The 22317-nt window shown below is 54.7% G+C and overlaps 2 protein-coding genes across 2 annotated transcripts in view; one reads left to right on the top strand and one right to left on the bottom strand.

Moving 5' to 3' along the window:
• The window catches only part of SGTA (small glutamine-rich tetratricopeptide repeat (TPR)-containing, alpha), a 23322-nt gene extending 2833 nt beyond the window's left edge, over positions 1-20489 (bottom strand). Inside the window, exons 1-9 of the mRNA XM_008590064.1 lie at positions 20434-20489; positions 9505-9644; positions 8113-8219; positions 7697-7781; positions 5877-5976; positions 3510-3614; positions 2505-2643; positions 1801-1863; positions 339-376 (exon numbers count right to left, since the gene is read on the bottom strand). Coding sequence (XP_008588286.1) covers positions 339-376; positions 1801-1863; positions 2505-2643; positions 3510-3614; positions 5877-5976; positions 7697-7781; positions 8113-8219; positions 9505-9604 — 737 coding nt within the window. The 5' untranslated portion in view covers positions 9605-9644; positions 20434-20489. The remainder of the gene's footprint in view (positions 1-338; positions 377-1800; positions 1864-2504; positions 2644-3509; positions 3615-5876; positions 5977-7696; positions 7782-8112; positions 8220-9504; positions 9645-20433) is intronic.
• THOP1 (thimet oligopeptidase 1) overlaps positions 9798-22317 on the top strand; it is a 34135-nt gene continuing 21615 nt past the window's right edge. Inside the window, exons 1-2 of the mRNA XM_008590068.1 lie at positions 9798-9989; positions 10246-10255. Coding sequence (XP_008588290.1) covers positions 9798-9989; positions 10246-10255 — 202 coding nt within the window. The remainder of the gene's footprint in view (positions 9990-10245; positions 10256-22317) is intronic.

Raw genomic sequence — 22317 nt, 5'->3', positions numbered from 1 at the left:
CCGAGTGAGCCACGGGCCGGCCCATGTGTGTGACTCCATTTCTATGAAACGTCTAGAACAGGCCATTCCACAGAGACAGAACGTGGATCTGCAGTCACCGGGGGCTGGGGGACGGGCTGGGGAGTGACGGCTGGTGGCAACGGGGCTGCTTTTTGGGGTGATGAGGATGTTTGGTACTAGACAGAAGGAACAGTTGCATGAAACTGTGAATATACTAAATGTCACTGAGTTGTTCACTTTAAAATGGTTAATACGTTCAGTTTTACATTTCTGTGCATTTTACCACAATAAAGAAGAAATGTAACCACAAGATGCAAAGGAGATGGGCTGTCACTTACAGCTGCTGAAGTTGGGGATTGTTCATCAGGTTTGATGCCTGGAGAACAAAACAGACGTGTCAGAAAAGAGCGCTTCCTAACACGTGACCTCTGTGAACGTTCTTGCTTTAATCAACTCCGGGTCCACCGCCCGAGCACCTCGGGGCCGCCGCTGAGAGCCGGGCATGGGTCTCTCCTACCCTTTCTCCTACGTTTTGGAGTCCCTGTCCTCACGAGTTGCAGTCCTAGCCTTTTACCACTTAAAGCCTGTCTTGGGTTCTCTAAGAAAGGCCCCACAGACCGTTTCTCCGCTGGCTGCTGAGGTTTTGCCATGTGATGCATTGTGGCCATTTCAGCCACTGTCTACGTCAGGGTAACTGGCTGGTTTCCAGCGTCGCTCTATCAGTAGATAGTGTCGTACTAGACACTTTCCAGCATTAACTTTTCCATTTAGGATTATTCTTTAGCACCTATTTAAAGAAGTGGACGACTAGGAAACCTCATGGGCGTCTCTCAGGGGCTTCTGTGGCAATAAAGGACCAGAGTGAAGTATTTTCAGTTTTTCCAGCCACAGGGTCTCTGACCCCACTCCTCAGCTCTGCCACTGTATCTCAAAGCCACCTCTGACGACACATGTGATTGATTGGGTCTGGCCATGTGTGCCAATAAAACTTTACTTACAAAACCCTGCGGTGGGCTGCAACCTGCCACCCCCAGGTACATGAGGTCAAAGGGAGCCAGTGACTACTGTCAGGCCAAGGGGGACAGCCTTCTCCCCCATCCTCCCAGCAGCCTGGCCAGTGCCTGGGGCTGCAATGAAAGAGCCACTTCTGATTCACGCAGCCACACGCACCTCGCTGTGGTGAGGACGCTTCTCTTAATGGTGTTACATGAAACACCACACCCCGAGGCCACGGGAGCCAGCAGCGTGGCCCGAGGGCAGGTGAGACCAGCCAGGGAGTGAACATGTGTGTGGGGGGATGGCTCCCTGAGGGTTCCAGCTGAGGGAACTGCTGCCAAAGGACGTCCATCTCACAGCACGTGCAGCCTGGCACTGGAGGGGCACCTGCACCCTGAGTTATCCTGGTCAGTGTTGGGAAGTACCGTTGGTAACACCACTACGTGTCTCTACAGGGTGAGGAGGAAACCCAAGCTGGGGGCAGGGGGTAATCTCCCCGGATTATTGAGCTAAGAGGGGCAGGACTCAGTCTTGTCCCTTGTGCTCAGCAGGGTCTTGCCTGGGGCAGCCCTGGGGACACGTGACAATGCTTAGGACATTTTAGACCATCACAACTGGGGCGCAGGTGGCCCTGGCATCTGGTGGATGGAAGCTGGAGATGCGGCTGAATGCTTGGTGGTGCCCAGGACGGCCCAACAAAGGAGAATCATCTAGTCTAACGCCAACAGCGCTGAGGTTGGGAAGCCCCGGCCTGTGGCAGACGCAGGCCCGGGCCATGGCGGGGACGAGTGGGAGACTCGTTACCATGCTTATGATGCTCGGGTTGTTCAGAAAGCCGGCCATGTCAAAGCTGCCCATGCCTCCCGTCTGCGGATGAGAAAAACACGGTTAGTGACAGGCAGGCCCCAGGCACTGAGAGGTAACAGACCCCCACAGGGCCAGAGGGTGCTCTGCGTAAGGCAAAGTCGGGTATCAGGCACGTCTTCCACGTTCTGCAGTCTGATGCTAGGACACGCTGGGGCCCCTCCCGAGAGTGGCCAGTTCCTAGAGATAGCAACAGCAAACAGCCCAGAGCACAACTCTCAAATGCACACCCGCCAATCCAGAGCCCACATCTCAATGGCCTCCTCGACGGGGCCCCCACACTCAAGGCCATTGTTCCCCTGCCAACCAGGAACAGCCCCCTCCACCCAGAGCTGCTGAAGTGACACACCCAGCCCAGCCTGAGCCTGCTGGAAACCACGACAAAGTCTCCTGACCACAGCCCCTGTCCCTGCTCCCGGCCGACCCAGGGCTGCCGTGTGGCCCTGCCTCTTGCCTCTAGGGATCTGTGAGCATAAACTTCCTCGTGACAGTCATTTCTGCGTCTGCATGTCCTACTGCCCCTGATGATGACAGACCTGGGACCCACAACACGTGGTTAAGCCCAGCCCTGGACCTGCAGCTGGCGGAGCCCCCACCCAGCTGCCCCCACTGCACAGGGCCGCGCTGCAACCTGTGGGGCTCACCGGGCTTGGCACCTCTCTCAACTTCAGTTCTGCGATCTTGAGGTTTGACTTGTATGTCTCGTTGTCGGGGTCCAGCTCCAGGGCCTTCTTGTAGTAGGCCACGGCCTCTGTGTGCTTGTTCAAACTGGAAAGCGCCAGGCTGGGGGGAGACGGAGCCGCAGAGGACTTTTCCCACTACCCTGGACCCCAGCAGTCCTAGCCAGTTCAGTGACATCGCCCCATCCACTGTCCGGGCTCAGTGGGGAGGCACCTGGCCCTCAAGGGGGCCGGGGTGGGGCTGAGAGGCAGACACGGTAGTGGAACTCGGACACACAGGAACCGACCCCCTCACGGGGCTATACCCAAGCACTTCGAAAGCCCCGAGGACATGGCTTAGGGGAGGAGAGGGCAGGTGTGGTATCCTAAAGACACACACAGTCTCTGTCCCTGGTTCCTAGCATGTGCCTCCTAAAGCCCGTGGGGTTTCCCGAGTGAACAGGAGTGTCTTTTATAATGAGCCCCTCGACCACACGTGAGTCTTTGCTGATGTGGTAACTCGGGGGGACCTCTGGACAGCCTCAGGTTGGGGCTGGTCACCAGAGGAGCAGACAAGCACAGAGAAGGCCCAACCTGGGATGGGATTATAAAAACTCCCGAACAAGGCGATACAGAGAGCACCCAAGTCCACGGGGACAGAGGTCCCTGTACCTGGAACCCTCCGCCCCACCCCGTACGCCTCTCCTCTGGCTGTTCATTTGTATTCTTTATTGAATCCTTTCTAATAAACCAGTAAACACAAGCAAAGTGCTTCCCTACATTCTGTGAGGCGTTCCAGCAAATTATCAAAACTAAGAAGGGGGATTCTAGGCAGCGCACGTTTACAGCCAGTCAGTCAGGACGGGTGGCTGCCTGCGGTGGGGGCAGGCTGTGGGGCTGAGCCTCAACCTGCGAGGTCTGCGCTCACTCGGGATAGCCGGTACCAGGACTGCACTGAGCTGGTGAGAGAAAACCAGGGACGGCACTTACCCCATCCTGCCGTAGGCCTTGCTGTAGGAGGGGTCTATGCAGATGGCCCGCTCGCAGTCCTGCACGGCGCCCGCGTAGTTCCCCAGCTTGCTGTAGGCTGCAGCTCTGCGGAGACAAGAGGCAGGGCAGGCTCTCGCTGGTGGTTCTGCGCCTGCGGGCAGCCCTGGGAGGGGAACCAGAGAGCTGTGCTCCTGACCAGCTGCCTGGAAGTAACCACCTGGGGCATGAGCCTCAGTTTCCCCATCTGTAAAATGGGGGTGGTAGGGGGTTGCCCAGAGGCATGTCTGATGAGATATTGTTAGACAAGGAAGTGACAGCCTGGGAAGCAGACATGCAGCACCAGGCTCTGAACTCAGAGTCAACAGACTCTACTGCCCAGGCTCTTCCCACTGGTGTGGGGGGAGTGTGTGCACAGAGGACGCACAGCCAGTGCGGCTCACAAGGGCCAGCTGAGCCCCACGTGTGTGTTCACGGGGCAGCAGGGAATCGATTCAATTCATAGAGCGTGACCTCTGCAGCCAAACTGCCCAGTTGAATCCTGTCCATACCCCAGTTTCCTCATCTGTCAAAGGAAGATAACAGAACCTGCCTCTCCCTGGGTGGGGGGAGGTCTAGTGAGTATGTGCAACGCCTAGAGTGTGAACTCCTGATCCACGTATGACCAGCGCTGTTCTGGTGGACACACGTCCGAGAGAGAGCAGTAAAGCCTCCATGGCGTGGTGACCGCCTGCCCTGCAATGGGTGTGAGGCGGGAAACCTGGCTCACAGCCGGCCCATCTCAGCAGCCAGCCTGCCTGGACAAATTTTTTTTGGTGTCATCCCTTCTCCCATTCAAGAAAGCAAACACAAGAGAGAAAGAGAGACATTGATTATAGGGAGAGCCCCGAAACCACCCTAAGACAAGAAAGCTAAGCGTTCACAAACGGCACTTCTCCTGGCCATACGATTTTTGACTCAGGTGGCAAAAGCCTCAGAACCTTCGCCCTCTGCCGTGCTGTGCCCTGCTGTGGGGCCGAGGCTGGACGGCGTCGCTGGGGGACTCTGCAGTGGCCTTGGTTGTGTGTGCACAAAAGTGAGGGGGGCGCTGGTGCCAGAGGATGGCACGGACCTCAGAGTATAAAGGGGATCGTGCTGTGACCCTTTTGTCCCAGCAACACACCAAGCGCCACTGGGAACTGACTCCAAAGTTTCTTTGTAGAAATGTTTGGTCTCATGGTTGTAGAAGATAAATGGCACAAGGAGCTTACGCCCAAGTTCACGCTCCCAAATATCTAAATACTATTAAAAAAAATTCAGACCCATCGTGAGGCCACTGTCAAGGCTTGGTACTTACGAGTCACTCCCCTGCCATTTTGGTTTTTGGTATTTTACTATACATTTCTTCTCATTTTCAAAGTACAGAAAAGCGTTAAGGAGAAAACAGGGAAAAGCAGCCACTCCGAGTGGAGGGAGACGGGCACTGTCCGAGATATTTTTACAAATTCCCTGTAAGCCTAGAGTCGATCCAAAATAAAAAGGTAAAAGAAAAACAAAACAAAACAAAACAAAAGCAGCTGTCCCCTGAGGCAGGCGGGTCACATTTGGGACATATCCCTGACACATGACATTTGCTCAGCTATTGTCCTGCACCGACGATTCTGCATCTGTGTTTCCCTCTGGTCATTAAAAACTGCCCCTGAGCACAATACTCCTCATCACGAGGCTCTGAAGGTTTACGCCTCCTTTAAAAGTAGAGGCCAGGTGCAGCTTTTCACTATGATCAGGATGGATGCTCCTTGACTTATGAAAAACCCGTTCTAAGTGGAAAAGACTGTACGTGGAAAATGCACTGAACACCCCTAAACTAGCGAACGTCACAGCTGGGCCCAGCCTGCCTTCACTGGGCACAGGACACTTACGTTAGCCCACCTGGAGCTGCGCCAGACCACCTAACGCAGAGCCTCTCTCGTAACAAAGTGCTGACCATCTCATGTAATTTAATGAGTGTTGCACTGGAAGTGAGGGACGGGGCGGTCATATGGGCACTCAAAGCACGGTTTCTACTGAGCAGGTATCGCTTTCCCACCATCCTAAGTCAGGGACCGCCCGTCAGCAAGGGCATGAAATGTTTTCCAAATCTTGGGTCATTTTCTTGGTTTGATGTCCTGCGTGAGGATCACGCCACTGCCTTTTCCCATCACTACTGCCTCTCCTGGCACCCTTGCTGGCCACCTGTCACCTGCCCAGGTGTGGAACTGCAGCTGAACAACCCCCCATCCACGGCGCAGAGGCCCCTCCTGTCTTAGGCCCTGCTGAGCACCTGAGGTCCTGGTGACACTCGGGGGATGCATGACCCCTCGCAGCTCCCCGCAGTCCCTGAACCAGTACCTGTTACAGAAGTAGACGGCGTTGGCAGGGTTGATCTCAATGGCTTTCCCGTAGAAGTGCACGGCGGCTTCAAAGTTTTCTACTTTCATCTGCTCGTTTCCTAAAGAGAAAGAAAACATACGCCTGGGCTGCTAGTGTCAGACCCAAGGGGTCTGGACAGCATCACTCTCGGCCCTTCTGGCCTGTGTTTAGGGGCGGGGGAGGCGTGAGTGGAGCAGTGAGGCCTGCGCCCACGCTCAGTGACACCTGGGAACTGGGCCTCGATACGCTCACTGGCCGAGTGACCAACACTATTCCCTTTGCTTTTTCTTTCAGAAACAGCCCAGGTGGCGGCACACAGTCTAGAATAATCACGGAGGATCTTCTGATTTCGTGGGCAATGTGGCTTTTCCATACGGTGTAGCTCCCAGCTGGCAGGAGGGTGGAGACTGGCGGCCACCTCAGGATCAGCCAAGAGCTTTGGAGACAGAAGCCGATGCTGGCCGCTCCCAACCCAGGATGCCAACTGTGGGGGCTGGGGGGACGGGGAACCCCGTGTGTTTTTTAAAATAGTTTCACGCAGACATAATTCATGGAGTGTAGAGCCTACCCTTTAAGAGTAGAATTCAACGTGGGCTTTAGCATAATCAAGTGTTCTGCCACTGTCACCACTCTTTTACTTTACAGCACTGTCGTCACCCAAATGGAAACCGTATATCCCTCGGCGGTCACTCCCCATGCCCCACCCCAGTCCCCGGCAACCACGAATCCACTTTCCGTCTCTGTGGATCGGCCTGTTCTGGACATTTCATGTAAATGGAGTCACACAGTGTGTGGCCTTTTGTGTCTGGCTTCTGTCACAGAGCGTGATGTGTTCGAGGTCCATCCACATGGCAGCGTGTGTCAGAGCCTCACTGCTGTTCATGGCTGAGTGATGCTCCCATGTGGGGATGGACCACGCTGTGTGTATCCATTCTTTTGGGCTGTTTCCACCTTTGGGCTGTTGCGAGTGGAGCTGCCGTGCACATGGGCATGTAACTATCTGTGTCCCTAATTCACTTCCCTCAGATAGAACAACAGCACTTCAAAAGGACTGTGGAAAAGTTGAACTAAAACACAACCCCTCCACAAACCTTTTGAAGTACGCTTGTATATCCAAAGCGCAGGGACTCGGGCCAGCCGGTAGCTCACTTGGGAGAGCGTGGTGCTGGCAACACCAAGTCAGAGATTAAGATCCCCTTACCAGGGCCGACCCCGTGGCTCACTCGGGAGAGTGCAGCACTGGGAGTGCAGCGTCAAGCGCCACGGCCACGGGTTCGGATCCTATATAGGGATGGCCGTTGCGCTCACTGGCTGAGTGTGGTGCAGGCGACACCAAGCCAAGGGTTACGATCCCCTTACCAGTCACGAAAAAAAAAAAAGATCCCCTTACCGGTCATCTTTAAAAAAAAAAACAAAACAAAGTGCAGGGGTGGCTGGTTGGCTCGGCTGGTTAGAGCGCGGTGTTGTAACACCAAGGTACAGGGTTCAGATCCCCACACCACAAAAATCAAAGTGGAACCGCGGTGTCACATGGAATCTAGGTCTGACTTTTTCTTTTCAACAGCAGCTATTTTACATTCCCACTGGTGTATGAGCTTTCAACTTCTCCACATCTGTGCATCTGAGTTCTTGAAAGTCCCCTTCCCTATCCCCAAGGCCAGCTTGTCAACCGCTGCTCACCAGCACCACCTCCCTTGGCTGCCAGAGCCGGGGACCACCTGGTCCCCACCCTCTCGTGCAGCCACCGGAGTCCAGGCAGGATGAGGTGCCCCACGGGGACACAGGAATCTGTCTCTTACCTTCGGTTTTGAGGCGTTCTGCCTCCACCGACTCTTCCTCAGAAAGCGGGGCTTGCTCAGGGTTCCTCAGGTCCTGTGGCATCTCCTGGCCCCAAGGCAAAGACAAGCCGCTGTCCTCCTCCCCCACACCCCGCACCCCTTAGCCTCCCCTTCCCTCAGGGGTCCCAGCAGAGGGCAGCCAAGCTCAGGGAGACTCAGGGCTCTGCAGGCACAGTTTGGGGCCCTGTGACCCTGGGCAAGTGACCCCAACCCTGTGCTCCTCCAACTCCCGCCTGCAGGACGGGGGTGACCAGTGCTCCCTGCAGCCTGTGGTTCTCAGCCTATGAGAGGCCACAGAAGTCCCCCGCACTCTGTGGACGCAGCCCGTGGGGCTGTTCTGATTTTCCAGGAGGGACTTGGGGCAGCCTAGTGCTCACCTTGCCTGCAGCGGCCGCTTCAAATATTTCCGGCAGAGTCTGAGGAAGCGCTAGGTCGCTGTCTTCCACCGTCACCCCAAAAGCGGTCTCCAGGCACTGGATTGCCACTGGAAGGGAGGACAAAGGTCTCCTCTCCCACGCGCCCCACGTGCGTTATACGCAGCCCCGAGCTGACATGCCCAGCCTGGCAGGCAGGGCTTGTGCCCGTTCTTCAGTTGTGTTTGCTCACAAAGATCCTGGACATGATGGGCCCTCCACGCACCCATGGGATCCTGGTTGGGATTTCTCCTGCTCCCATTAACCTCAAGCCTTGGAAACTCAAGACCAACAGACACGCCCTGCACTCTGAGAGCAGGGGAGGCAGTGGGCATGATGGGGTGACCTCAGGCCTCTCGGTGGCATCACTCTGCTGGGGCCTCCTGCTAAGGGGCAGTAAGGGCTCAGCCTGGCCTGGAGGCCATGTTGGGGGCAGGTGCTCGGGGACACTGTCAGACTTCTAAGGGAACGAGCCGGAACCAAGAGCTTGAAGCAGCCCCTAGGCAAGTCCTTCCTGACTGGTTTGCACCAGGGGCTGGACCAACAATGTCCAGGAGCCCCTCTCCCCAGCTCACCCACCCAGCAGGCTCCGTAGGTGGGGGGGTCCTGGCCTCCTCCGGGAGGGGACCTGGGGTCCTGACCCGAGTTGGAAGCAGGGTCAGCAGGGCTGCGACCAAGCTGTGGGTCCACCCAGCCCCGGGCACACACCCGCAGTGCCGATCCCCAGCCTCAGCCTGCACTTCTGTGCTACACAGGCCTGGCACAACCCCAACTCGGGTGAGTGAGGGACACGCCCCTCCCTCTGTGAGGAAGGACATGGACCAGAACCCGCCAGCTATGTGGGTACCTCGCGGGGCCTTCCCCTCCTCCTGAGCTGTCACTGTGAGGTACAAGCCAGACCAGACGGTGAGGATGGCCTGCTCGGTGCTGGGCTGTCTTTGACTGTGCAGTCGTGAGTCGGGGTAGGCCAAGCTGGGCACCAAGGGCTCCGGGGCCCCACTAGGGGAGCCGCTCACTCTCCCGCAACTGGCAGGAATAAGACACATTGGGGGGCCATGGAGAATATTCTGGACCACTCCTCAATGGAAAATGAGATAGAGAAAACCGCCGGAAAACAGCTCAGCTTAAAGCCAGAGGACCAGGGTGGTGCCAGGGGGACCCTGGCTCCTGTGACTGGCACTCTGCGTGGCCCTGTCCTCCCTGGGCTTGGCTTCCTTACCCACACACCGGGAAGGGGCCCAGGCGTGTATGCATGGTGAGTGTGCCGGCCGCCCTACACACGCTCCTTCGGTGGTTTAATGGCGGTGGGGAGGGACCCACGATCCTGGGAAGGGGTAGGGGGCGGCGCCCACGTACCTTCCAGGCTCTCCTGGGCATCAGACGAGAGCCCCCCGTGCCGGAGCTGGTCGTGCAGGAAGCGGATGATGGCGTAGGCCAGGCGCTTCTTGTTGTCCATCTTGAGATGGGAGGAGACCACGCCTGGGGGTCGTCAGGATCTGCGGGTCCAGGTAGGAGAGCATGACGCTCCCTGTCAGCCCCCCGAACCACAGATGCCCCAGACCAGACTGCCCGTCCCCTAACTTGCCAGGTCCCTGCCTGCCTCTGCTGCTGAATGAGCCACTTTCAATGCGCTGGCCAGTCTTAGCTTCATGACGCCCGAGGCAGAGTGCTTTATGGTGCCACCTCGCAGTGACGACCTGGAGCTCACTGATCCGCCCATGCACACGGCCCGTGAAGGCTGCCTGGCCCCGGAGCACTGGTGCCCGCTCCCGCTCCCAGTCCTGCCGGAGTGCTGTGGCCTCACGGACCTGCCCTCTGCCTGTGCTCCCAGCATGGAGCGGGTGGGGGCCGGGGACGCTGCTCAGCACCTGCATGCCCAGGAAGCCCCAGCACAGAGAATCCAGCCCCAGTGTTCACAGTGCTGAGGGGGAGAGACCTGCTCCTAGGCCAAAGCTGTGGCTCTGAGCACCCCTTCCTCAGTTTGCTTCTTTGGTGGCACATCAGCATTTACTAAGTGCCCGGCAGGGACAGGTGTGCCTCCCCCACATCTCTGGAGTTCTTTGAGAACTGTATGGGTTTTTGATTTCCCATTCCCAGTACGTGACAGGTGCGTTGGCTCATGTTGGTGGTCCCCGAAGGGTGACAGCAGGGGAGAGTGTCTGGAATCAGGAACTGTAGCCTATGGATAGGCCTTTCTTTGGCACAAGACCTTTCAGGCAATAAAAGGGACACCTTGGAGGGACTTTGGCTGCAGTGACCTCCACGGTGCCAAGGGGAAGGCCAGCTACGTGCTGTACGAGCTTCCCATGGGGCAGGCGCCGCCCGAGCAGGCCGGGCACAGCCCACTGCCCAGTGGCTTGTGGGGCCACCTCGGGCAGCTCACTGGGCCCCCATCTGCCCCTGGAGTCCAGCCGAGACAACACTAAATGTTTTGATGTAACAAACAAAGAGGAGAGGCAGGAGCAATATCCGGGACAGCCGTGTGCTGGGCTGAACAGTCCTCCCCAAAGTCACATCCACTCAGAGACTCAGAGTAGGATGCTATTTGGAGATGGGATCTTTGCAGATGTGACCTAGTGAGACGAGGTCATTATTAGGGTGGGACCCAATGCAATGATGGGTGTCATAAGAGGGAAATTTGGGCACAGCTATATATAGAGACGGCCATGTGAAGACAGAGGCAGAAATTGGGGTGATGCATGTTACCAGTCAAGGCACCCCAAGGACTTCCGGCAGCCACCAGAAGCAGGAAGGGGCAGGAACCCTGACAGGGGTCGGAGTGCGTCCCCACTGACCCTCACATCTCAGACTTCTGGCCGCCAGGACCACGAGAGAATCAACCTCTGCTGTTTTAAGTAACCCAGACTGTGGGCATTTGATGACAGCCCAAGATCTAGGAAAGGAACACAGCCCTCGGCTGGTAAGAGGAGGCCAGGATGGCTCGGGACATGGCAAGGCAATGCATAAGGCCCGTGAGCAGAGAGGCCGGGTAGCCGGGTTGGTCTCCCAGCTCCCCGGAGGCTGAGGTGGGTTACTGTTCAGCCTGTCTCTGCGTCTGTTAAATAGGATTAATAAATACCCATATGGCTGCTGCTGGCATCAGGGAAACAACTACTGGCAAGTTCTCAGCCCAGTGCTTGGTGCCCTGCAATGTCTGTTATTAATGTCATAGTTCCCTGAGGTAAGCCATGCGGCGCAGACTGTGGCTGGCCGTTTTCGGCTGTGTGACCCTGAAGGGTCAACTCTTCTGAGCCTCAGTTTCCCCCCGTCACCCACAGGCAGTGACAGCAGCTCTCAGCAGGGTGGGTGTGAGGAGGAGGCGGGCGCCCGTGACTCTTCCAGGAAATTTCCAGGCAGGGGCTCTTCCTGCGTGTGCCCCTAAAGTACCAGGTCTACACATGCTGTGGCTGCCCCAGAAACACTTCAACACTCAGGGGCAGTTTCACAGGGAGCAGGTGGGAGGGCAGAGAGAATATTCTCCGAGGCTGTAAGCAGCAGCGGAACGGGGTTCTGGTATTGAGGTGTAGCGTACCCCAGGACACTGGGAGTGGCCCTGGCCGCAGGGGTGGGCCCTGTGTCTTCTATCCTCCCACTGGGGCTCCCTTGGCCTAGGCCTCCCTCTCCACCTGCCCCTTCCAGGCTGGGCTGGAGGGCCACCCTTCCTGGCTGCCACTTGTGTGCCCACGATCAGGTGTGCCTGCAAGAGTGACTCTGGCCACCTGTCTCCCTCGCTGGGTCTGCAAGTAGGGAGGCCGGGGCTGTGCCCTCTTGGGGGCCCAGCATGGTGGGTGCCATGACCTGTGCCCTGGGTGCCCATACCAGTACAGGAAGGAAGAGGCAGAACTGAGATCCCCAGAAGGGGATCTGTTTACTCAAGAGGTGTGGGAGCTTGTGTTTGCGGAGAAGGGACCGTGGCCATCTGGGGCGGGATTCCAGTGGAGCTCACGAGGTGCAGGCTGGATCGAGAGGGCACCAGCCATGGGCACTCAAGATGGGTTTGTAGAATGAGGACAAAAACTGGGCTTGAATTTCATGTCTTCTGCCTGTCACAGCTGCTTCGTAATGATCTTCCCCTCTCCTGTGGTTTGTGCTCTGATCCAATTTCCAAAAAGCGGCTAAAATAACATCAATACCTAGGAGGAAACTCTGCCCCGGGACCTGGGAGGGCCCATGTGCTCCTCCCGAGCTGATGCAACACGAAAACAGAACACACAGGGTCTTGTACGCCAAATCCCACGCCCAGGCTGAGCCCCAAGAACCACTTGCGTACAAGACAGTGGCACGGACAAGAGTTCCACATGCTGAGCGTTGTTACTGGCTGAAGCGTGTCCCCAGAATCTGCATGGTCAAGGCCTAAGCCCCTGGGCCTCAGGATGTGACCGTATTTGGAAATAGGGTCTTTGCTGAAGGAATTAGTTAAGATGACATCATACCAGAGTAGGTTGGGCCCTAATCCAATATGACCGGTGTCCTTGTAAAAGGGAAAAGTTTGGACAGACACGTATGCAGGGAGAAGCCCGTGTGACGATAGAGGCAGAGATCAGGGCGATGTTTCTCCAAGCCGTAAGATGACATCATACCAGAGTAGGTTGGGCCCTAATCCAATATGACCGGTGTCCTTGTAAACGGGAAAAGTTTGGACAGACACGTATGCAGGGAGAAGCCCGTGTGACGATAGAGGCAGAGATCAGGGCAACGTTTCTCCAAGCCAAGGAACGCCAAGGAGTGCCGCAGCCAGCAGAAGCTGGGGAGAGGCCTGGGCAGATTCTCCCTCAGCCTCAGAAGGAGCCAGCCCTGCCCTACCTTGATCTCGACTCCTGGCCTTCGAGAAAGAACCAAGAGAGAATACGTTTCTGCTGTTTGAACTGCCCAGTCTGCAGTACTTTGCTACGGTGGCCCTACCAAACCAACACAAATGCCCTTCGAGGCGGCACTGTAAACTATCGCCTCTATCCTCACAGCGACACAAACAAGCAGGTTGGTCCTAGTTTTAGATGAGCCAATGCAGGCGGAGGGGTTTGGGAGCATGCCTGGGTCAGGCAGCTATGAGGACCCCTGCGCTATCATAGTACAGGGGCAATCACTGCTGCATCCACCTGCAAGGGACAATGGCCGAGACGCAAAGGAGAGGGTGGGGGTGGCTGGCTGTACCAGGGACCCAGAAGCCAGCGGCCAGAGGAGCAGCTCCAACTCCTGCAAGGAAATGAACCTTCATATTGTTCTTATGCAAATGTCCATTTTGATTTTAAGTGCCCAGATGGTGAAGGTTGAAGGCAATAGCAAACACGTGCACGCCTTCTGGACACAACGACCCCATGCACAGGCCACCACGTAGGTGAAAGTGGAGGCAGAGCACAAAAGTACTTAAAATCTGAGGTCAATCTGTGTGAACTTTCTCTGCTTCCAGCAGACCTGGAACATCAACTTTAAAAATACCTGCAAGTGTATGGGGGTGAGGTGCCTCCAGTGAATTTTTAATAAACAAACTAATCCCCCTTGCAAAACAGCCTTCGTGTTCTAAGAGGCAAATTCTAAAGGAACCCTGTGGATTCTACTTACCCATCTCATTTTGTAAAACGGGGTGTGTGTGTGTGTGTGTGTGTGTGTGTGTGTGTGCGCGCGCACGCGTGCATCTCTTTCTAGATTCTGTTTCTTCTCAGTGGGTGGTGGGCAATTCTACCTCCCCCCAGGGACACTGGGCAAGGTTTTGTTTTCTTTTTTTGTGGTTGTCATGACTTGGGGATGCTCCTGGCATGGAGTGGGTGGAGGCCAGGGAAGCTGCTCAGCACCTGCAGTGCCCAGGACGCCCCACCACAGAGAAGGATCCAGCCCCAGTGTCCACAGTGCCGAGGGGGAGGCCCCAGACTGGAAAATAAGACAGCGTGAAGGGCCTGTTATTTGAGGCCCGTGAGTCTACCCAGCACTTCACTCAACAATGTTTTACTCCCTCCACGTGATGACCTACAAGGGAGGGGTCCTTGCCCCAGGCAGCTCCTGACCTGCCCCCATGTGCCACAGAGATGGGAGGTGTTAAGTGTCTTAGTACCCCTAGAATGCAGACAGGGTGAGCAGCCTGTGCCCCTAGAAAATGAGTGTCACTTGCCAGAGATGAGCAGGTCACTCACCCACCAGGGCTTCCAAAACTGGCCGACACTGGACTCTAATTAAGCCAGCAACACTGTACCCCAAAGTCACTGCACAGGCACAGCCAAGACATGCTTGATATGCTCGTAGTTGTTTCATGGAAAACAACATCCAGTGATAATTGTTTACAAAAAAAAGAAGGAAGGGAAGAGAAAGACGCCAGACACACAAGGCCACACAGCGTGTGACTCCGTTTACATGAAATGTCCAGAACAGGCCGATCCACAGAGACAGGAAGAGGATTCGTGGTTGCCGGGGGCTGGGGGAGGGGATGGGGAGTGACTGCTGATGGGGATGGGGCTTCTTTTTGGGGTGACAGAATGTTCTGGAATTAGACAGTAGTGATGGTTGCACAACCTTGTCATTGTACTAAAATTGACCAAATTTTATGTTATGTTAATTATATCTCAATTGTAAAAGGGGATGAGATTCTGACACATGCTACGACGCTGCCGAACCTTGAGGATACTACGTGCTGTGTAACTAGAGAGGGAGTTACGGTCTCTGAGGAAGCTCCCCAGAGACGGTCATGAGTTTTCCATCCCCATCTCTGGACACAGTAGGGCCTGGAACTGCGAGGCATGGGATCAGGCTGGGCCAGACTGGCAGACAGACAGTCCCAGAATCCAAGGATCCCACCCGTGACACAGCAGGTCAACCACACAGGAAAGTGAACCCCAAAGGGTGAAGCCATCCGCCTCAGCAAATGGGGTTCTGCTGACCTCCAAACTCAAGGAAAACAGACACATGCCACCCAAAGGGTTTCACATTACAAGTCTGGTATGTTTTATTTTTATTTACTTACTTATTTTGCTGCTGGCCGTTAGGGCATCCGAACCCTTGACCTTGGTGTTAGCAACACCGCGGTCTAACCAACTGAGCCAACCAGCTGGTCGTTTTTTAAAAACACCTATTTTTTTGATGGATAACAGGATTAATCACTATAGGCAAAATGTGGAAACAATCCCAGTGTTCATAGTGGATAAATGGATAAACACAATGCGGTCCTTCTACACAATGGAATATGATCCAGCTTTTAAAAGGAAGGAAATCCTGGCACACGCTACAACCTGGATGAACCTGAGGACATTATGCTCAGTGACATAAGCCAGACACACTGTGTGATTCCACTCATAGGAGGTCCCTAGAGTTGTCAGACCTGGACAGAAAGTAAAATTGGGGGGTGCCAGGGGCTGGGGAGTGAGTGTTTAATGGGGACAGAGTTTCAGTTTGGGAAGGTGAGAAAGTTCTGGAGATGATGGTGGTGATGGTTGCACTCCAGTGTGAATGTGCTTAATGCTGCTGAGCGGTGGACTTAATAGTTAAGATGGTCAAATTTATGTTATGTGTATTTTATCTTAATTAGAAAAAAGGTTTTGTTTTCAAAGTCTGGGTCCCTCCCTTAGGATGTGAACCTCTGTGATCCCTGAACTTTGATTCCTATGTATACTGTATTCTAAATCAGGGTCAAGGGCCACATCCGGCTTGTTCAGCTGAAGATGGATTTTGCATTTCTTAAGAGGTTACATAGGGGGACACATTTCAAGACCATCTCAGTGGATGCCTGAAACCGCGGACAGTACCAAACCCGACTGCCGTCAACCGGAACACATTTCTGTTCGGGTCTTCCACGCACACACTAAATGTGTGTCCATCTTAACTGACACTCGTGCACCAACTTCGGCAGCGGGAGGAGCGCTAGCAAAACCAGCACAGATTTCTTTCTCCTTCCTCACAATCGCACCTGACTGGCTCACTTCAGATTCGGAACAAAGCACCAGCAAGCAATTGAAACAGGACCTGGCTAAGTCCTCTCACAAACCTAGGAGGCTGGGGTCTTGGCCCCCATCTCACAGAGGGGGTGACAAGTTGGGGCTTCATGTGCAACACAGGGGAGGGGGAATCTGCTTTCCCTCCCAGAGAACCAGCACAGAATAAACAAAGAAATCTGAACTTTGTCATAACTGTTTCCTTCCCTCTAGACCCAGCTGAGGACTGCAGAAGGCGGCACTGACCTCGTCAGGGGGTCATCAAGGTTTAGAAAACCAAAGGACAAAGTCTCGCTCATTCCTGGCATGCTGTCAATTCTTCCGACGCCCCCTGCTCCTTTGTACCTCAGGGCTTTTGCACATGCTGTGCTGATGCTAGAATATCACCCCTCCACCCCTCACTGAACTTCTCAGCCCCGGCAGGTGGACTGGACCTGCCCAGTCCCCTACTCTGCTTGTTCCCCTGGGGTGGGGGCCAAACCACTACCAGGCTGCCTGTTTTTGTAAACAAAGTTTTCCTGGCACACAGCCATGCCCATTCATTGACATGCTATGTCTGGTCGCTTTTGTGCCTCAGGGGCAGAGTCAAGCAGTTGCAACAGAAACCCTTGGCCCCAAAAGCCTGTGGCCCTTTACAGAAAAGGTATGCCAATCCTGCTCTGGGGAAACACCTCCCTGATTCTGTGTGCCCTGCTGGGGCTGGCACTGGCAGAGCCAACCCCCCAGTGCAGTGGCCAGTCACTGTGGCTGGCCGAAGGACACTGTACTCGAAGCAGGTCTCTCCACCTCGGCAGTGAGGACACTGGGGCCAGATCATTCTCTGTGGTGGGGCCATCTTGGGCTCTGCAGGGGCCAAGCAGCATCCCTGGCCTCCACCCACTCCATGTCAGGAGCAAGAAGCAGGTCTCTCCACCTCGGCAGTGAGGACACTGGGGCCAGATCATTCTCTGTGGTGGGGACATCTTGGGCTCTGCAGGGGCCAAGCAGCATCCCTGGCCTCCACCCACTCCATGTCAGGAGCAACCCCAGTCGTGACAAACACAGATGTCCCCAGACATAGCCAAACTTCCCCCAGGTGAAAATCACTGACACTACGTGGGAAAAAGAAAGGCTCTAAGTTGGTACAGGTCAGATTATTCTGGCCAAATGACTTCATTGTGAACTTTCAGAAAATCTTATGTTTTTGGGGTGTGAGAACTGCAGAACAGGGACTGTGGTCCACGGCTGAGGACCAACCCTGAGACAAGTACAGGACCCGGCGCAGACAGTGACACAGGTGGTCCTAACATCTGTTGCTTCTGTCCTGTCCCTGATGGGGCGGATGTTAAACGGTACTCAAATCTCACTTCCCCACGTGGCCTTTCACACCCAAAAGTCTTCTGCTCTCCAGAGAGTCGGGTCCAGTGTGACATGAGGATGACTTTCCTCACCTGCCACTAGGCGCCTGGTATCTTTGGAACAATCCTAACTTGTAGAGTTTTGGCTGCAGGACAAAATTCTCAAAGAAGGCCTACTCTTTCCCCAAACAGTGAGGGCTTTATGGGCGCATGGAACCAAGGCCTGGTCTGAGATGCACAGGACGCAGGAGTGCGGGTAGGAGGCCACTGGCTCTGGGGTGAGGTGGGGGGTCCCCATGACAGCTCTTTTTTGGGGGGCTTCCAGATTTCTTTCAACTCTGAGTCTATGACTCCACATCCCACCATTACATTTTACCATTAAAATAAAAACAACACAAAACACAACAGCCTCTATGCCCTTTTTATCTCCCTGCCCAGAAAGGGTCATTCAAAGGAAAAACTAAAATAAGTTCGACTGACCTCCTTACACCCACCCCTGCCCACCCCCCATCTGCAAATACTTTGCCCAATCTCCATCCTAAATCCACAGATTCACCCCCATACTGAAGCCGCGTTTTCTCCTAAAATGCCACCAGGATGTCACTGCACAGATGAACACCCCCAAGTGCTCCAGGGAACCTCATGAGTGTGTACGCGAGGCCCCTCACCCTCTGCGTGTTATCTGTGGAGCCTACTCTGAACCCCTTGCACTCTCAAACGCACATGCTCGCCTTCCCGCCAGCTCATCTTGGAAAGACGCTCATTCCTGCATTCCTGCAAACCCCACGCCCCACTCCCACCCCTGGTCCAGCATCTCTTGCGAGGCTTTCCACCCTTTTACAGGCCTGTCTTCACCCGCTGGGCTGTGAGCACTTGGACTGTCTTACGTTTGAACACCAGCACCCATAAGGCAGTGTCTGACCCGTATGGACTCAGGAAAGCATGAGATCCATGACAAATTCAGAGTCACGTGATCAAGTTCCTTGGGGAGGACATTTCTCTCTGGGTCTGGGTTTCCTCCTCAGTAAGAGACAATGAAGCCAGTCCTGCCTACCAAGCAATAATTTCTCTCATTCCTTCAGCCCTCACTGAGCAACTCCTACCAGGGCTAGTGTTGGGTCTTGGCAAAAAAAAAAGAGGCACAGAACTGAGTAAGACTGCAGCTCTCAAGGATTCTCTAGTCTGGGGCAGAGGCTAATCCTGTTTGGAGTCCTCACCCTTTTAGGAAGATTTAATTTAGAAACCTCAGATCAAATCTTTGATGCACTGAGGACTTTCCAGGCACTCAGCTAACAGCTGTACAGGCCATGGCTTATTTCAGGGGCCAGCAAGTGTTTTCTGACAAAGGCAAAGGAAAACTTTCAGCTTCCCAGGCCATGTGGTCTCTCTGGCAACTTAACTCTGCCATCTCGGTGCACAATCAGCCGCAGATAATGTGTAAACAAAGGGGCGCGGCTGTGTCCACACACAACTTCATTCCCCTCAACAGGCCGCAGCCCGATTTGGTCCTCTTGCCACAGTATGCTGGCACCTTGGGTTGTTGAATACTCACGCACCCGAGGTGTTTACTATTACAATCCCCATTCCACAGAGAAAAACTGAGGCTTTGAAAGATGTGGGCCACCCAAAGTCACCCAGACATGATGACCCAAATCAGGAGTTTTGAGCCTAGACAGTCTGACTCCAGATCTTCACCCCCAAAGTACCCTGCCCTCTCTCCACAAAACTGGCACACACACAAAACTTTGGACACAAATTCATGGACTCATGCTCCCCCTGCCTGCTGGTGAAGAATCACTGGTCTGGGGTAGGATTTTTAACGGTGACATTATCGACATTCAGAATCAGATCATTATCTGTGGAGGGGAGTCCTGTACACTGCGGGGTGTTCAGCAGCGTCCCTGGCCTCCACCCACTCCATGCCAGGCACAACCCCTCCCCCAGCAGTGACAACCACAAATGTCCCCAGACATGGTCCAGTGTCCTGGGGGGTTCAGTATTGCCCCCGGTTGAGAATCACTGGTCTAGGGAGAGGAAAAACAGACACAAATAATCAGAAACAAAGAAAAACATTCAGCCTCAGGGACGCAGACTGAACACGTATTTTCTGACACCCAATAACAAAAACAGCCATTCTCTAGCAAGTTCTTATCGAATCCCAGGCAACCGATGTAATTCTCAGAAACAAAGAAAAACATTCAGCCTCAGGGACGCAGACTGAACACGTATTTTCTGACACCTAATAACAAAAACAGCCATTCTCTAGCAAGTTCTTATCGAATCCCAGGCAACCGATGTAATTTAATCCAATGTCTGGATGTATTTAACCTCGCGACACTTTTACGCCTACTATTTTAGAGATTTGGAAAGGGCTGCTCAGAGAGGGCAAGAGACTTGCCCAAGTTTACACAGCCGGCAAGAGGTGGCGGGGTGGTCCTCAACCCGATTCCCCCCACCTCAAGCTCCATATATAAAAGACCTTAAATGGGAAATAAGACTAACAGCTGCCAACCCCCCGCTGGGCCCTGCGCCTCTCCTCCTAGGAACCTCCCCAGGCAGGGGCTGTGACAGCGTCCGTCTTACAGAGGGGGAAACTGAGGCTCTGAGAAGCCAAGAGGCTGGCCAAGGCCATGCAGGTAGTGAGTGGCGGCCCTGGAACGCCTGGGACCCACAAAAGGGGTCCCCGAGTCGAAGGGACCGTGGTTCCAGGCAGCTGACAGGAACGAGGACAGCAGCGAACACTCGGCTAGCGCCCAAGAGGTGCAGGGAGCTTTAATCTCCAGTTGTCCTCGCCACGGGCCTGCGGACCAGCATTTCCAGGGCCTGGGGCCCGGGACAGGGAGACGAGGACCCGCCAGGGCCCGACCGAAGCCGCCCGGCCTCAGTTTCCCCTCCGCGCTGCCCACTCACAGGAGTCCGCGGGTCGGGGCGACCCAGACCCAAGATCCACCTCCTCTTACGGGATCCAGAGTCTCAGGAACCCCAAGCCACAGACCCCAGGCCCACCCAGACCCTGCGCGGAGCCCCCAACTCACCTCTGCGGCGACAGAGCCCCAACCCACCGACGGCTGCGCCTGCGCACCGCGGCGCCGCCCGGCCCCGCCCCCCGGGCGCGACGCCTGCGCACAAGGAGCCCGCTCCGGCTTGCTCTCATTCTGCGCAGGCGCGCCACTGCTCCGGGCGGGCGTGAGAGGAAGTGACACAATTTAGAGGCGGGAATCAGCTGGTCGTTAGGGCAACTGACCTCTACGACCTAATGGAGGCCGGAAGTCAGGTCTGACTGGTCCTCTACATCGGGAACGAAGCGGTGCCTGATGGGATATAGGCGGACTTCAGCGGGTCGGCTGAGCCGGCCACGTGGTGCGGAGCCGGCCACGTGGTGGAGCCGCATTGGGACACCTGGCTCCCAGAGCGTCACAGGCACTCCGTGAATGGGAGTCATTGTTATCCGCTTACTTTGTTCATTTATTCACCCACCCAGCCACCCACTCACCCATAGCTGCATTCTTCCATTCAGTCAATCTGTGAGACGTAAAGGAATACAGGGATGTTTGTATATAGCAGGTGCCTAATATTCATTCAACAAGTATTTATTGCAAACCACACATAAAGACCGGCAAAGTGTGTGCTCTCATGACCTTTTATGGGGACAGACGGACTATAAACTAGTAGTAAACTAGTACATAAATGGAGAAACAAGAAATTTCACATAATGCCAAGCCCTATGAAAAAAACATGGGGTGATTGGAGAGTTGAATTGTCTGGGACGGTTATGGAAGACTTTTCCATTAGGTGTCGATTTGAAAGATGGGAAAAGCCAAAGGGAAAACACCCTAGGCACAGGGAAGAAGGAAAGCGAAGACTGATGTAGGCGTAAGCTTTGTGGGCTCAAGAGACAGAAACACACAAAGGGGCCTGGTGGGACATTCCCTAGGACAGAGAACTGACCCACCGTGACTTTTCAGAGTTGCCAGGAGAGTTCTCCCAATTCATTTGAATTCAATTCGAAACGCATGCACGATTAATGGCCTGGATTATCTTAATTTCTTTTGCAAAAATAAAGGCGGTGGGGATTTTTTTGCCAGTTTAATGTTTTCTTGGTGCTTTAGATGATTTGAGATTTTTTTTTTTTTTTTTGGAGTTCCCCCAGTTCCCCCCTCTTTCATTTTGGCAGCTGGCCGGTAGAGGAATCAAACCCTTGACCTTGGTGCTATCAGCACTACTCTCCAACAAACTGAGCTAACTGGCCAGCCCAGGATTTTTTTTTTTTTTTTTTTTTTTTTAAACTGACAACATTGGATGTAGGTCAGGCCGCTGCACTGTTGCAAAACACCTGTTTTTGAGGTCATGGACCTGTTTACTGAAGCTTTCTTGATGATACTTGCGTACATTAAAACAAAAAAAATCAAAGAAACCTGTTCTTAAGTGAATTGATTAACCGGACTTAACTGACACACTGTATTCCTTAGATGCCAGAAGATGAGCAGGATCCTGGGAAGGAAATAATCTGCAAAAAGCGCCATCAGTAACATGAAGACCACAGGTGAGGGAGCAAACTTGTAAAATTAGCCCAATACCCAATGATAAGAAAGGAGGCGAGTACAAATCAATACGGGAGCCAAAGCCCAGGCGGAGAAGTCCTGGCAGAAAGAGCGGCAAATCCACCTGCTCAGAGGCGTCCGCGGCGTGCGGTTTCCATGGAAACGTCCCGTCCGAGGCTCCCCAGGACCCCGGGAGGCTCGGGAAGGGGTAGAGCCCGAGACTCCGCCCGCCCACCTCTGAGAGCCAATGACGGGCCGGGAGAGTTGCAGCGCGTGCGCAGAGTGCGCCAGAGACCCGGCCCACCGACCGGGGTAGGGGCGGAGCTCGAGAGCGCGCGCGCCCCGCCCTCCCCGCGCACGCGCGCTCCTAGCCTGCCC

Source organism: Galeopterus variegatus, unplaced genomic scaffold (assembly GCF_000696425.1).
Source record: "Galeopterus variegatus unplaced genomic scaffold, G_variegatus-3.0.2 Scaffold5830, whole genome shotgun sequence".
NCBI lineage: Eukaryota > Metazoa > Chordata > Mammalia > Dermoptera > Cynocephalidae > Galeopterus > Galeopterus variegatus.
This window is presented reverse-complemented; position numbering and strand designations above follow the sequence as displayed.